This window comes from Morone saxatilis, unplaced genomic scaffold, assembly GCF_004916995.1.
Source record: "Morone saxatilis isolate NCDOM2014 unplaced genomic scaffold, NCSU_SB_2.0 Contig0, whole genome shotgun sequence".
NCBI classification, from domain to species: Eukaryota; Metazoa; Chordata; class Actinopteri; family Moronidae; genus Morone; species Morone saxatilis.
In genome coordinates, this window is record NW_023339650.1 from 177397 (window position 1) to 194159 (window position 16763).

At 37.5% G+C, this 16763-nt stretch overlaps 2 protein-coding genes across 2 annotated transcripts in view; one reads left to right on the plus strand and one right to left on the minus strand.

Annotated features, from left to right (window-relative positions):
• The window catches only part of LOC118340589 (putative ferric-chelate reductase 1), a gene marked incomplete at its 3' end in the record, with an annotated part of 11223 nt that extends 2371 nt beyond the window's left edge, over positions 1 to 8852 (minus strand). The window contains 8 exon segments of the mRNA XM_035678690.1: positions 1411 to 1558; positions 1638 to 1736; positions 2725 to 2913; positions 3950 to 4082; positions 4688 to 4782; positions 6568 to 6719; positions 6805 to 6999; positions 8787 to 8852. Coding sequence (XP_035534583.1) covers positions 1411 to 1558; positions 1638 to 1736; positions 2725 to 2913; positions 3950 to 4082; positions 4688 to 4782; positions 6568 to 6719; positions 6805 to 6997 — 1009 coding nt within the window.
• Positions 8853 to 9696: 844 nt separating this feature from the next.
• LOC118333438 (CBY1-interacting BAR domain-containing protein 2-like) lies at positions 9697 to 16620 on the plus strand. Its single transcript, XM_035669113.1, has 9 exons — positions 9697 to 11764; positions 11855 to 12089; positions 12184 to 12252; positions 14012 to 14113; positions 14509 to 14514; positions 14632 to 14736; positions 14828 to 14941; positions 15922 to 16128; positions 16239 to 16620. The coding sequence occupies exons 1-9, from the start codon at positions 11745 to 11747 to the stop codon at positions 16419 to 16421; spliced, it is 1041 nt and encodes a 346-aa protein (XP_035525006.1). The 5' UTR covers positions 9697 to 11744; the 3' UTR covers positions 16422 to 16620.
• The last annotated feature ends 143 nt before the right edge of the window (positions 16621 to 16763 follow it).

The window sequence follows — 16763 nt, forward strand, 5'->3', positions numbered from 1 at the left end:
ACAAACCAATGGGTTATGTCATGATAGATTCACACTTGGGCTCAACCAAGCCTGTAGGAGAAACTACGTGGCTGTGAAACTCGCAAAAATCGCCTTATCTAGAACCAGTATTAGATTTGTCTGTTCTGGTCTATTGTAAAAACATGGTGTTTCAACATGGCAAACTCCATTGAAGAGGACCAGTTCCCTCTGTTAAAACGGTTAATTCTAAGGTAACGAAAAGTATTCTTACTTCTAAATGTTACGCACTGGACCTTTAACAGACCTTAACATGTAAAATATGTATAATGTTTTAGTTGTACACTAAATAGGAAATGGACAGCACTTACATGGCACCTTTTTAGTCTTCTGAAAGCTTTACACTACATGTCACATTCACCCATTCACACACATTTATACACTGATGGCACAGCATCAGGAGCAATTTTGGGATCAGTTTCTCGCTCAAGGACATTTTGATATGCAGCCAGAGGGAATTAAACTGTCTTGTGATTTGTGGACGACCTGTCCTGAGCCACAGCCGCCACAAGTTTACCCCAACTATGTGTTGTTCTTTATGTATTTCAAGGGCACGACGTCTAATCTTACTAACGTCTCACAGTACTGGCAGTCAGTGAGGCAGTGCTAGTGTCCAGCAGGCAGAACAGTGGGCAGTATGAGGTTGAACAAACATTGAAAAACAAACTGAAAAAGACAGAAAGCGACAAAGAGCAAACCAGAGACAGAGGGAGCATGTGAGTGGGCACTTTTGTTTTAATGCAATGGGGGGAATTGTCAATTTTCTGTTTTTAAATGGTAAATGGACTGCACTTACATGTCTATATATTTAGTATATGTATGCCATGACGAAAACAACATACAAGACATAACAATGTCAAAACGGACAAGAGGGAGACTCGTCCCAGAAACTGCTGGTAGAAATGTCCTTTAGAGAAACCAAGAAAGTACTTTTTACTTTTACTTGAGCAAAGAAGTTGAATTAGAACTTTTACCAGAGTCTATTTTTACAGTATCTATACTTCTACTTGAGCAAACTGTGTATACTTCTGCCACCCCTGAGTACCGCTTCAGAAACCTCCATAGCATTAAGCGCAAATACAAAAAATGTATAGTAGAGTAAAGTATTGTATTGCATTTTCTGGCTGTTCAACTGTATCAGATTGGTAGTGGATACAAATAACTGGAAAAATATGAATTTTATTGTTTTTTTACAATAGTTTAAATTCCTGCAAACTTATATCAGTCATACAATCACATAAATGGTAATGGAAAATGGACCTGTACTTTTATAGGACCTTTCTAGTCTTCTGTCCACTTAAAGCGCTTTTAAATTACATGCCAAATTCACCCATTCACAGACATACAGAGACATTCAGCCCCATTAAGCCCCATAAATCCTGACTGTCTTACCCTGCTGAGATCTACCATGTGCGAGAAACAAGAAGTAGCTATTGTTTAAGCTGAACCGGTTGTCCTGTTGAGAGAGGAGGACACTTCTTTGGAAACGACATTGGATGACCCCATCAGCCAACCTCCAGGTTTGACCCCAGAGATCCTCCTGGAGACATAGGACAGCTGATTGTCTGTTAAAACATAAATGTATGTGGATAGTGATCAGTGTGTATTTGAGTGTGTACCTCTGTCACCAGCTCAGGGTGTTGTCGTCCAGTGACATGTGCAGCACTGATAGTAACTCTGCCTCCATCATTCACACACAGATAGACATCATCATTCCCCTACAATGGCAGAAAAACATTACATACATACAGCTCATTGTGTTTCTTATTATAACAGGACACAGTTTGGCTTAGAGATAAGATTATTTCCAAGTCAAAGTAAGGTTTTCTACACCGATCAGCCATAAAATTATGAGCACTGACAGGTGAAGTTAATAACACTGATTGAAACAGTTAAACTACATATTAATTGCACTGTAAATGGACTAATTGACAGGAAGATTTTCTTATACCTATTATCATCTAAATGAATACACATACATACCTTTTAAAAAATATTAAAAAACATAACAAAACATTGATTGCTAAATACACTGTATAAAGTGCCACCACCTTACACCTTGTTTTTGGTTTTGGTAACTATATCTGTATCTACTGTAGATACAGTAGCTATCCTACATCACAAATGCAGTCAGATACAATGAATATTATGTTACTATCCTATGTTTCTCTTTGTCTTTTTCTTATCTTATCTTATCTTATGTGCTCTGTAGTCCAACATGTTGGATTTAAAATGCAGTGATTGTAAGATTAAAGTGTTAACTGTCAGCTTATGTTTCAGAGTGTTGACAGCCACAGTGAACAATGGACTCAGTCCTGTTTATATTAAGTCCCCCATAGTTTTAGTACAATGCTGCAAGACAACATAAACATGAAGCTAAATCGGCAAGCTGCAACAAAGTATTCAAAAATATAAAACACAACAAGATGTAAAATGTTGCAAATGCAGTGGAATGATCATGTCATTAATTAATTAATTAATTAATTAAATTAAGATTAAAATTATGAAAGATGAATAAAAACACTGGGTGGTACAGGTATATCAAGCAGATATTTTATTTGTTGCCTTATTTATCCTATTCAGTATGAGGTGTCATACAAGAAGTTAAATAATTTGGTCTTTTAGAGGCACTAATGTTTTTTTAGCGGTGTCAACTGTGTACAGTACAAACCATTACAAACCAGTACACTTCATGATTAAACTCACCATCCATTTGTCCAGAGAGAGGGCGAAGGACATGTAACCTTCAGCAGGCCCACTGAGTTCAAACATCACACTCTGTCCTTTTTGGTCAGTAAAAAATGACAGGAAGTAACAGTGGGAATCTGACTCAGGGTGACAGCCCACTGGGTCTCTAAGGCAAGACTTATTGCGACCACAACCTGCTGAACTAAGCTGAGAAAGAACAAAAAAAAAGGGTTCAGAAAAGTAGTTGACATTCTTATTCAGAATTACAATGACCTGGTTATTGGATAGTCTAAAACTTTGAACAGTTTGATTGAAACTACTTTCTACAGAAGAAATAAAATGTTGTCAGTGTGGTCTGTCTTGTATCTAAAGCATCAAGGACACTGTTTCTGGAAAGAGATGATGCTAGTGAATTTTAAAGCAACATTATGTTCACTCAAAAAACTTTAAATTAATAAATAAAATAAAAAAACGTATTTAACTTAAATGAATCATGGAAAAGTATTTCCACAGCATTAAGCATTTATGTTGGTCAAACTTAATTTAGTCAATCTAATTTAGTAAGGTTTATTGAACTTCCCTAATTTTACAGTTGTAACATTACACTAGTAAATTGAGTTGATTCAACCCAAGTAAATTAAATTTGCCCAACATAATTTGCTTAATCCTGAAAGAAAGTCATTTAATCACATGGAAATCTGTACCATGATTTAATTAAGCAAATTCAAAGATGAACCTTTGAGTGTAACTTAGATTTAAAAAAAAGTACAACAACCATTGGGCATGGGACCAGTCAGAATCGATGGGACCAGTCAGAATCGACCAGTCAGAATCGAAAAATTAAGCAATTAATCAATAAACATACACCCATATAACATAGTTCTAATTTGCTAATTTAAACATTCCCTGCTTGTTTTTTTTATGTTAGATTTGGTATTTGTTGTGATTTGGTGCTCCCAGTTGTAATACCAGTCGTAGAGATAGACAAAGGCATTTGTTATGATTATTTATCAAAAACTATTGCAACAATGCAAGACATAGCAAGCCAGCTTATATTACTGACTAGTCAAACAGCAAGAAGGCCAGCTCGCGATTAATCCTAAACCGCGAGCTGGCCTTTAGTAAATTTGAACACTAAATTCACTTTGTTGAATATTGTTCTAACAATTTTAGTAAGGTTTCATATTTCATAGCAGGCTTCTGATTATCACTTAAAGTGTGTGTGATGGTGTCAGACACTGACCGGTGTGGACAAAGCAGTGGGGCTGGTGGTCTGAGCAGGAACAACAGTGGATGGAACAGTGGTCACTCCTAGAGACACCACAGGACCTGCAATCCTCACCCAGTACATATTATATTTATGCACCACCGTCACACTGGAACAAAAAAGGAAATACACATTCAGATACTAAAGTATGACTCTAAGTCAAATATCAGAGAGGTCGGGACCCTCACTAGGGGTCACCAAAGCTTCATGGTGGGTCACAAGGCCTTCTAACACATACAAAGTTACCTAAAAAATATCAAGAAAAATCAGAAAAGAAGAATCAGTAGTTTGACACAAACTTCCTGCAGTTATTGTGTTCACTATTTGGGTTTATTTTACAGTTTATTATTCTCGGCTGTTATTGTTATTATTACTTAATAATATGAAATATCCAAATATGTCAGTTAGTCAGGAGTCATCAGTTTACTCAATGATAGACAAGGGGTCCCTTGAAGAAAAAGTTGGGAACCAGCAGGCAGGGGACAGGGGGTAAACTATAGCAAAAACATTACTGCAAAAAACCATGTGATTCATCAGCCTGTATCACAAGACCTATTAATACATGTGGAAGTTTATTAACAGGTTTTCAATTACTGTGAAAGAAAAATTAGCTGGATAAACCTTTTATTGAATCACAGATTGTGTCCACAATACAACGAATGTCTAGACCTGTATTTAAGTTCAAACTTGAACTGAAGTGTAATGTGTACTCACAGAAACTGGACTCTGTGTGGAGGGTTTCTTGGAGATTTCCACACCGCCTGAATGTGAGTCTTTCTTGTGCTGCTCTTGTGGCTCACCCCAGATCCCTTTAAATGACAGGGATTCACAGCGCCACACACACAAGAACGTCATTAAACGCATAATGTTTGTGCTGAGGTAGCATGCTGCTTTAGCTCATGCTTACATACAGAAGGTAATAATTAAGTTGGTTGTAACATCAGCATTTGAACAGAGTGTGTGTCTTAGAGTACATGGAAACCTTTTTCTCAGCCTTAACAAAAACCTCACAGGCTAGCAACATTATATTTATCGAGTCAAGGCTTATTTCTTACTCATTTGCACCACTGACAGGTTTGTCAGTATTTGATCACTATGGCTGGCTGAATGAGTACATAATGTCAGTATTAATATCTGTATGTGTTTGATCTACATACTTTGATCAAAACCACTGGCTCTATATTATTATTCTTAATCTATATATAGATTACCTCCAGGAGAGGCCAGGCTCTTTGATACAAAACAAGAGAGTCACCATCTACAAAACTCACAATCCATCTGGTCATGACACAGACCCAACTGTTGCAAATAATAACATTGTGTATTAAACATTTCATATGAAGCACTTGGCCTAATATATGCTTATTTCAAGTGAAGCTCTTGTTTTTTCTGCAGTTCTACAATAGTGTCTGGGCTAAACAAAGACCTCAGGCACTATTTCTTATAACCTATTGTTATCTTGCATATTTATTCCTCTTACATACTTGCATGGCCCCTTAAAGGGACATCCTGCAAAAAATAAAATATAACAAAATAAAAATTGTAGGCCAATATTGAACGCCAAAAATGTATTTAGGAAAATTCACCATATCATTTTTTCAAAACATTCACACTCCCAACTCAAATGCAACAGTTTCATCAGGTTATAATTAATAATGTGCAACATCCAGTTTGACTTTTAAAATATAACTTGCAGAGAAACATTTCACATTGTATGAGTCTATCTATCTATCTATTGGATTATATGTTGCACATTGCAAAAGTCATTTTTGTGTCATATTGTATATGTATACATATAAACAGTATATATGCATCTTTATTGCCTTTATTACATCTTTATTTAAATTTTTTTCGTACTCAGTTTATTGTTATGCACCGATATACCATGGCAAATTCCTTGTATGTGAAAACATATTTTTTCTATAAAGCCAGTGTTTGCTTTGTCAGTTCTGGGCTACTGTAGAAACATAGTGGTTCAACATGGCAGCCTCATAGAAGAGGACCCACTCCCTTTGTAGATAAAAACAGCTTATTCTAAGGTAACAAAAACACAACCATTCTTATTTTCAGGTGATTATACACTAATGAAAAACAAACCTATGAATATTATATTCCATTTCTGACACTAGATCCTCCTTACTGGACCTTTAAGTGCATACGTATGTAATGTAAGTTAAATAGAAGTCAGCTTTGACTTTTGGTCAGTTCTCCTCAGATCTCCCAATTGAAAGTCTTGTCTCTGTCTGACCCATTAATACAGACTTTCTAGCTTTTTACACTACTTTACCTGACTTTGACAGCACATCAAAACATTATGTTACCCCTTTTCAGCCATATATGACATTAAAGGGGTACCATAGTTAAGGCTTAGGGTCACAGACCAAGTGGCCATATTTGATGAGTTACGAATGAGAAGAGGATGAAACAAGGCTCTTATGTTGTATAAGAGTGTTGTTTCACTGTTAGTGTAGGGCAGTTTGTCTGTTTGCTCCAATGGTGACTCTGGCACACAGTGTGAAAAAATGGTTGACTAACTTTAAAGCTAGTTCATGAGAGATTTGAGGAAAACATTAAGAACAATGATGTTTCTATACCTGAGTGTGGCCACACTGTAGCAGCTGGGACTCATGTGGGTCAGTCAGGATAAAGAATCCTACTGCTGGGGAGTTCCATTTCCCAGCATCCCGAGCTTTTATCAGGAACCCCTTGAAGAACGTGGGGTAGGAGAAGGCCACTTGTAAAGATACTGTGGATGAAGAATGAGATGAAAAAATGAGCTAACAGGAGAGATGACGTGTCACCACAGTGGAAACTAATGCTTAGCAGCCTACCTGTGATGTTGTCACCTGGACTGAATGTGGATTTATCCACACTGATGTTGTATGGAGGAGGGTCTGGGCTGGGCTCATAACCATGCTGAGGCACCATGTCTTCACAAGCAACGCTCACCTTTCCATTACTGTACCCTGAGACTGGGTCTGTACACCCAATCAGCACTGCCAGCACCAAGTTTGAATGCCACATTGCTGATGCAAAAAGAGAGGAAATTATGACTAAAGACGAAAGAAAAGGAAAGATCAACTCCTCAAACTTATGCCTCACATTATTACTTGTTTGGTCATACATTTAATTATTTTTCCTTCTGGGGTTGTGAATTCAATTAACAACACTCCCATATAAAATCCTATATAATTACATTTTGAAGATTCCATTGTATTGTGGAACAGGAAGGACCAAAGCCATTGCTATTTTCTGAAGAGGTTGAGGTCCTTCAACATCTGCCGGACATTGCTGAGGATGCTCTATGAGTCTGTGGTGGCCAGTGCTATTCTGTTTGCTGTTGTCTGCTGGGGTAGTAGGTTGAGGGTAGCGGACTCTAACAGACTCAATAAACTGATCTGCAAGGCTTTAACTCCTCCCTGAGTGTCAAAACTCTGAGTTATCACCCACTCGATGCTTGAAATGTATTTGGTTAAGGTGCAGTAATATGATTAAAATGCAATTACTCACTTCATTTATGTCGGTCACATACTGTGGCATACTTTACTTTGTATGTATTGTCATATATTGTATATATTTCGTTACCATAAGTAATGGATGGTAAATGGACCTGTACTTGTATAGCGCCTTTCTAGTCTTCTGAACACTCAAAGCACTTTTACACTACATGCCACATTCGTAAATTAACACATTCACACAATTTGGGAGCAATTTGTTACACTACTAGTTATATTACATTTCTGCTAGTCCCCACAAAGTTGATAACGGTGTCCCTTCTCCCCAAAATTCAGACTTACAACAGCTGCTGAATGTAAGTGTTTCATCTTCCAAACCAGTTTCCTCCATGATTACAAAAATTAATCAGATGCAAGGATGCAATTGGATTATTTATTTCAGATCAGTAGGGGGTGAGAACAAAAGTAATTAATTAATGTTGTAATATTTTTTACTAGTAATGAGTTACTGCCTAACACTGTATAGGAGTATACCTTTTAATAATTAAATATATCACTCATGTCACATTATGGCATGTTTAGGATTCAAAACTCAAAGTTTAGGACTTGGGACTTGTCAGACTCAATTTGTGACATGAGTGCAAAGCCTTGAAACTTGCAAAACAATGAATTGGTTGCACCTCTGGCAAAAGGAAACTCCCTTCCAGTGGCATATTTTAAGAATAAATGGGAAGTCAGCATGGACCTCCAACATGCAGCTGACTCACTGGCTGATATCTTTGTACAGACAGCAGAGGGAGGCTGGACTGAGGCTGACACACTGTCACCAGCTCCACAGCACTATCAGTCTACTGCAGATCAGACTGAGCTCAACAGGCTCTCTGAGATCATGAGTGAGCAGCTTCATCTGAAACCATAAGTCTAGTTTCTGTTTGGGAAGGAATGACTAACTGACAGCTTTGAGGTCAGCCAACTAAAATAACACTTTTTGTTTATTAGTTTATTAGTTTTTGTTAACAAATACATTAAAAAGGGGATTATATAATACAACTTCTGCTCTGCTTTATCAAAATAAATAATAATTTGGAGTCAAGTCAAGTCATATTGTCAAATAAAATGATCTCAAAGTTATCCCCTGGCAATCTTATCTATTCTAGGAAACAAAACAGTTGTATTTTGCTATAGCTGCAGTGACCAGGAGGGAAACATATCTCATCAGCTAAAGGTTGTGTTACAGTAAGGGCACAAAGGTTGACTTTAAAGTAGAATAATGAGCCATGGTTCATACTCAAACAGAAAGTAGAGTAAGATACCTTCCAACACGATAAACTCATCTAACTGAAAGTGTATGGGCTTACCTCCACTCTGCTGGCTGTGTCTGCCTTCTCCCTGAATGTACTGACTTGTGTTGGCTCTCAAAGGGCAGGGCTTCTGCTGCCTTCACTTCCCATAGAAGAAAATGGGACTTATGAGTTATTTTCTGGGAAATACATTCTACCCCAGCTTCCTCATACTTTGAGTAATAAGTAAGTCTCAGTTTCTAAAAACTTCTGGTCTATGCTCAGCATAAGAATGCAAAACAGGATCATTACTGAGCTCAAGTGTGCTAATGGGACAAAACTAATTGGGGAGAACATTAACATTTAGTAGAGAAACATCAACATTTTTTCTAGTAGTGTGGCATCCTGCAGCTCCAGATCCAAACTCTTTAGCCACTCTGCAGTGGCTCCTTGTGGCTTTGAAAAAAATCTCAAAATGAAATAAGTCTTATTTTTTAACATTTTCATTTATTATTGTTAAGTCTAAAGTCTTTCTTACATTCTCCTGTAAGAACGTGTAGCCATTACAGACTGAATAAAAGCAAAAGTTTCGACATTTTGTCAATTAAACCCTGTTCTGGCTGCCCTTTCTGCTTTGGCTACTAGTCTTGAGTCTTTCTAGTTAGGCTAGCTATGGCGGAAAAGAGAAGAAAAAAAGAAAAAAAGAGAATTTAAAAGTGTGTTGGCCAAGTTGTCTTTCACTATCTCTTCTTATGTTAAATTTAATGCAATGTTTGTGGCCAAGATTGAAATATCCATTTTATTTTATGGATTTATATATTTTTTTAATATATATATATATATATATATATATATATATATATATATGTTGCTTTTATATATATATATATGTTGCTTTTAGTAATACAGATCACTCTATTCTCATAACTGATAGCAGTCACTGATTGAATTACAGATACTGATTAATTGACTACATTCTAAAAGGTAAAATACATCACAGTCATAGCCATGACTATCAAAAATATAATCTATGATTTCAAAGTGTGTAGTACTAGTAAAGAACCAGCAGGTGGAGGTACTGCCATGTGGATAATATTCATGCACTGAGGAGAATCCATGGTTAATTAGAATGATGCTATACTACGGCTTCAGACAAATGATATTTACCAGAAAAGCAGGAGACAACTGAGTATAATGTTATCTGGACAGTAGGAAACCTGACCTTTAGGAAATTATATCAAAGTTTGTGGTTTCCTGATAGATGGCTGCCCTTTTAGTTCCAATGAGCTCTTTACAATGTGGAAAAAGTAGGAAAATGTGAAACTTGTCAAACCACTGCTGCACCATCAATGTCTCTGACTGCTGTCCATCTGTATATCCCACTAGCAGTATGTTCCACTCACGTCCCACCTAAGTATGGCCTCATGCGCAACTTGTGTCCTAAAACGATGATATTGGAGGCATGGTGGTACCGTTTTTTATACCATGTTATACCTTTTCAAAATTAAACTTAATTCCTTTGTTTAGTACTGTATCCGATAACACACATGAAAAATGTGCATTTTTCACAACAGGACTGTTTTTAGCAAATACGTGAAATGTAGCCACATGGCATCAATACATAGCACAAGAACACTGAGCACCTTCGAGTGCTCTACCAAAACTCTTTTAAAAATATACACACTATACCACTCAAAAGTTCGAAGTCACCTGCCACAAAAGCTTAATTCAATAAAGTCAGATGTTTGAGAGGACTATTGTAGATTTTTTAATGGTCTTTCATGCATGTAGAAAGTCCTCTTGATAAACAGATGTTATTTTGTATGACTGACATCTGAAAGAGCAGGAAGAGACAAAGATCCTCTAAGCAACAGTTCAATAAAAAGATATCAGCAGTCATTGAAAGAAACTGTTAGCTTAGCATCAACCGTTGTGCAGATTTATATAGAGTAACAGTCCCTGTTTATTATTATTAAGCTGGAATAAACAGGCGTGTTGCTTTAGCAAAGCTATTTTTCATGTAGCCTTGGATATCTCTTGAATCTGAAGACTTGGCTGTTTTTAACTTTTTGTGACACAAACTTCAAGCAGCTTTTCCTGTGTTTACAAGTTGTGGGAGTGGGTTGGGTGGGGCTACTGTTGTTAGTAATTAACCTCTGACCTGAAGACATTTGAATGAAAATGGGTTTTATGGGTACCTACAAGTCTAATTTACACACATGCCCACTTTATGCTAATCCCATGCAATTTGGGGGAAAAAAACAGTTTTTTGCATGTGGTATAAATGCATTTTTGTATTTGAATATTTCTGAAGACTGGGGTCCATAAACAATATTAGAATTGTAAAAACTGGGAATGACTAGAAAACTGAGACACATACTTAATGACACCTCTGCATAATCCAGTGCATACAAGTGTGTACTTTTTAATTAAAATTAATATGGTTTACAATTATTTACTTCCAAGCCCTGCTGGTAAAATGTTTGTGCCAAAAAGGCGTATCTCATTCTTTTGCAAAGAATTTCAAACTTTAGCAATATTGTTTTTAAAATCATGCTCAATCTGATAACACAAATATCTAATATTGTGTTTAATAACAGCAAATTCAAGTTTGCACACAACACACTTATGTCCCTTTGGCTCCAAGCCCTCAATTTTTACTCTACATTTCCTTTCTAATTTACATAAATCAATGTTTTTAAGCTGACTGACACTAGAGAAGCCAGGTTCTTTGAATCTGAGAATATGGCAGGCCTTGGTGCCCCCAGTGGCAGTGGTATAGAAAGACAATGTAAAAAAAACACACTCCAGAGAATGACACCTGATATGATGGTTTTTCCTTTGTGAGATGCAGAACTTCCAGCTCTAAGGTCCAGTAGATGGCCATAATAATACTCTGCTGCCATCAAGTGGCAAAGGGCATCACTAACATCGTCACAACAGCTGTTACAACCTCTGTTGTTAGTGTTTCTATAGCAACAGTCTTCCGTTACCTGGTGCAGGTGAAAACCAGCCAAGGCAAACAACAGAACAAACATGAACAGCCTCATGTCCAGGTAGGAGTCAGTGCTTTAATGCTTCACATTATCCACACAGTCGACAACAGGTAGTCATTTACAATTGTTTCTCTTAATTTGTCCTAGCAGGGATGCCCATGTGAAGAGCATGGAGCAGACGGTGAAACATGCTGAGAAGTACCTGGGTGAGATCTGCTCCCTGCTAGCCTCTTACACCCGGAAAACTGCCAAGCTCAGAGACAAAGCAGACCTGCTGGTAGCTCAGCTTTTCGACTTCTCCCGGACAGAGGAGCCTGAGCTTCAGATTGGCCTGAAAAACCTGGCTGAAGACCTTGCCATGGTGCAGGACTACAGGCAAGCTCAGGTCAGAGACACTGTGGTTTTCCATGAATCAATGTGCTCTATTTTCTGCATCGAACTCTTTAATATGAGCTTTTTGTCATGATTCATTGTTGCAGATAGAGAGACTGGAGACCAGAATTGTTGCTCCTCTAAAAGCCTACGGAGACATAGTCAAAAATAAAAGGGTGAGTTTGGATAAAGATTTTGATACTGACTTACCCACCTAAAAATACATTAATCAGAGTTACAGACACTGTGCCAAGTAACACTTTATTTTACAGTCCCCTAATTACCTAATATTTACTAGGAAACTAGATAGCAACAAAATAGTTATTAGAAAAGTACCCAAAGAACTGGCTAGTAAGTATAAAGTACTTTAGATTACTTACAGTAGTATAGTAAGTATATGGAAACATACCAGGAAACTAGATGGTAATGAAATAATCTGTATAGTATCCATAAGAAAAAGAAAGTAAGTACTACGTTTTTTTACCCAAATAAATGGTTAGTAAGTACTTAGTTTCTACCCAGTAGGTACATATTGCTGTTACAAATGTGAGAGAGAAAAAAAAAAAGAAAAGTGTCATTGTTTTTACAAAACATTGGTGAGTTACAGTTACTTACCTTTATATACCATATACTGCCAATCCCAAAGTATCCTGTTGTGGCTTGATGATGTGTCATAGGTGCTTATGCAATGTTTTCAGGAATCAGTTATATCAAAGTTCCATGCTCTTAGATGCTTCGATTTAATTAACTAGTACCATGTTCTTTCCCTGTACTAAATTTTTTTTTGTGTGTGTGTGTACTAAACATTTACTAGCAAGTAATATCACAGATAATGAGGAGCTCAAAAGACAAGTCTGAAAAATGCTAACTGTCAGAGAAAATCATTAAGATTGCCTACAAGAGTCTGACAAGAGAGAGTGAGTATATGATAGATAAGCTACACAAATGTGGGACTGACATTCTGCTGTTTCCTGTTTCACTTATTTTACAGACTATACCAGTGGTTAACAACCTATTTCCTTTTCTATCATTGACCCTTTACTTAGTGATGATTTTATGGATATTTCATTTCATATTCATAAAAATAACAATACAGAACAACTGATAAACTTTACAGTGAACCCACATAGTGAACACAATAACTGCAGGAAGTGTAAAATGGGTGATTGGGAGGAATTTTCTTAACACTTGAAATCTGTACTCATGTATGTTTTTGTATTCCGTTTACCATCCTTGCACTGGTGCATCGGCATAAAAGTTTACAGTTCAGGATGAACTCCGGATGTAGCGTTTCATTTTTGCACTCCCTGTGACAGCTGTAATTCTTGGCTGCTTGACAGATAATTCAGTTTTCAGTCTGTTGCTGCAACCAGTGCTGTTTTTGTCTTGTGTGGAAAGTGTTGTAGTCAAGACCACCTCTGTCGAGTCCAAGACAAGCCAAAGACCAGTCGACCTAGTCAAGACCAAGTCAAGACCAAGTCAAGACCGAGTCAAAGGAGGTTTGAGTCCAAGTTAAGTCCAAGTACTGGAAGGTTTGAGTACCAGTCAAGACCAAGTCCAAATGAGAGGGACAGAGTCAAGACCGAGACAGACAAAAATAATGCTTTTGCTATTGCCAGTGAAATAAGTTTTGATAACCAGATGGCCAATGTCAATGCCAATTCTAGATGGATTTAGAATTACAAATAGCCATTTTCTGAACAAGCACGCATCATAATTGGATTTGTTTTTAAGGAGGAAGTTACTAATTAGAATATTTGGCAAGACCAATGGCCAAGACTGAGACAAGTCAGAGTCCATATACTAACAAGTCCAAGACAAGTCCGAGACAATTGAAAAAAACACCCGGAGACTGCACTTGAGTCTCACAGCACTGCATAAACTATATGAAAAATACTTTTGTGCTGTGTAGCTGACAGTGTATCTACCATTCAGGCTGATCTGAAGAAATTCAACACTGATCTGAACAGAGAGCTGAAGGAGCTGCAGAAACTTGAGAAAGTCCGGCTGAGGAACCCAGCAGATCGACAAAGTATTGTATCCTTCACATACGGACTCTTTTTATCACCACACATGAAAAATGTGTTTTATTGACTTATTAATCTTTAATGAACCGCCAATGGGTCAGTCAAACCCCCACAACTTTATTTAAAGTTCTAGTGTAGTTGCCAAAAATTCCACATGGTATATTTCCATTTGGTGTAACCATAAAAATCATGCAATCTCAGGTTTGAATTTGGTTGAATTTCTATTTTTGGTGGGACTTCTTATGTTATGGATATTGGTGAGAGACATACATTGATATATTATATATGCAATTTACATCTATGGCCATATATCTGTTTTTATAGTATTATATTTATAGGCACCACAATTGTGTATACATTATACACAATTACACTTGAGAATATTTTCTTGACAAGAACTTTCAGTCTCAGGTAATGTAAATTATTTTATTATTATCTCATGCATATGATGACATTACTGACCCTTTGGGCGGCTCATACAGACTATGAGGTAAAGCTTTGTTTGCTGAACCATGTGTTAATCGACAGGCAGAAGTAAATGCTCAGAAAGCTTCCAACAATGCCCAGCGCAGTATCAGACAGCTAGAGGAGGCCATCACAGACTTCCAGAGGCAGAAGCTAGAGGACATCAAAGTCAGTCTCACACACACACAGTCTATAATACATCCTCCAGGTAAAGCATCAACGCTGCACTGATGGCAAGCATTGCTTTGTTTTTTGGCAGGGGATTTTCACAGACTTCATCACAGTGGAGATGCTCTTCCATGCTAAAGCACTGGAGGTCTACACACACACATACCACAACCTGGAAGCAATGGACATTCAAAAGGATCTAGAGGTAGCTCATGCTAATGATACACCTGATAACAGCTGAAACTAAACTGTGTAATTACTGATATACTGTAAACTGTAAAGAGAAACCCACCATATACTACCTGCTCAGCAGCTAACAGCAGTCAGACAGTTGATGTTGAGTTACAGCTGATGAACAGAGTGAAACATTTAGCAGCTAAAGAGACAGATATTTTTATAATGAATTGAGACCTAAAACCTTTATCAGGCCAGAAACACCACTCCAAATGAATGTTGCTCTGTGTATGCTGGATGAGTAAACAGTTTTCTGCCCATTCAGCATATCAACTTTATAAGGTCATAATATGTAAAATGTTGCTCTGCTTCCCCTGAGAACACAAAAATAGATTAATCAGAGTTACAGACACTGTGCCAGGTAACACTTTATTTTACAGTCCCCTAATTACCTGGTATTTACTAGGAAATTAGATAGCAACAAAATACTAAACGAAAAGTACCAAAAGAACTGGTTAGTAAGTATAAAGTACTTTAGATTACTAACAGATTACTTAAGTATAAGTAATAAGTAAGTATATGGAAACATACCAGGAAACTAGATAATAATGAAATCATTTTATAATCAAGAAAGTAAGTAGTAAGTTTTTTTTGTAGTTCTTAGTTTCTACTAGTACCATGTTCTTTCCCTGTACTAATTTTTTTTTTTGTGTAGACAATATAGATCTGGGTCTGTATTGTCTTCTTTGTTAAACTCATACAGATAGAAATGTAAAATTGAAAACTTAAGTAACTATTCCAGTGAAACAGGTCGGTGCATCTGGCAACTACCCCTTTAGCCAGGAACACTGGGTGGATGGTCATCCATCATCCATCATCCATCAATAAATAGTTCAATATTAGGAGGTCTCTGAGAGATTCAACGGAATATACAACACACAGTAAGAGAGCAGATCGACTAAAAAGAAAGACTAAAAGCTTGAAAACTCTGACTATTTCTTGACTCCATAGCTGTTCAATGGACGAATCAAGATGTCCGACCCTCTGGCTGGGCGCCTAGACACTACACTGAGCAGCTACTCTTCTCCCCTCATGAGCCGCTACCCCAGTCCACCTCTGGCTTCCCCCAAAGGCCAAAGCCTTAGGTCAACACCAGCATCTACAGCAGGCCAAAACCACAGACAACAACACAGCCAGTACCCAGACACAGCCAGGAGGGTAAGCGCTTATGTCTCTGTTACCATAGTGACTGCTGGTCAATTCTAAACTGCTGTCCTGAAGGCCATCACTCACTGAGCCTGAGAATTCTCACCTTTTTTCATTTGCAGTCTCGCAGCACCTTACAACGCCAGAGAGGCGTGGAGGAGGAGGAAGACCTAGAGGGGGAAGATGAGGATGAAGAAGAGGAGGAAGAAGAGGAGATGTATGAATCAGAGACAGAGGAGGGTCAGCACACCAGCAGGCAGTCTTATGCCGCTCAATATGCTCAGATTCGCAAATGGCAAAAGTAGCAGCCTGCGTATGGAAACACACACACACACCTATGTGTACACTGTGCTGTTTTTCTTTTCCATACTAAAACAGATATGCTGATGACTGTACAGCTATCTTTTCATCAGCACTTCTTTTCATTTTTTGTCTTGTGTTTTTGTCACCAATCTGCATTATCTACAAATTATGTTTACAATATTAAAGCTTTTTTTAAAAAAATCAGGTTACTCTGGCTCCTCCTAGTGCTCCTACTAGTATTTACAAGAATTCACCACAGCTGAACAAAAACAACTAATCACAGCCGAGAAAGACAGAAAGACACTTTGGGCCCTATCTAGTTGCCGATCTGAAACACAAGTGTC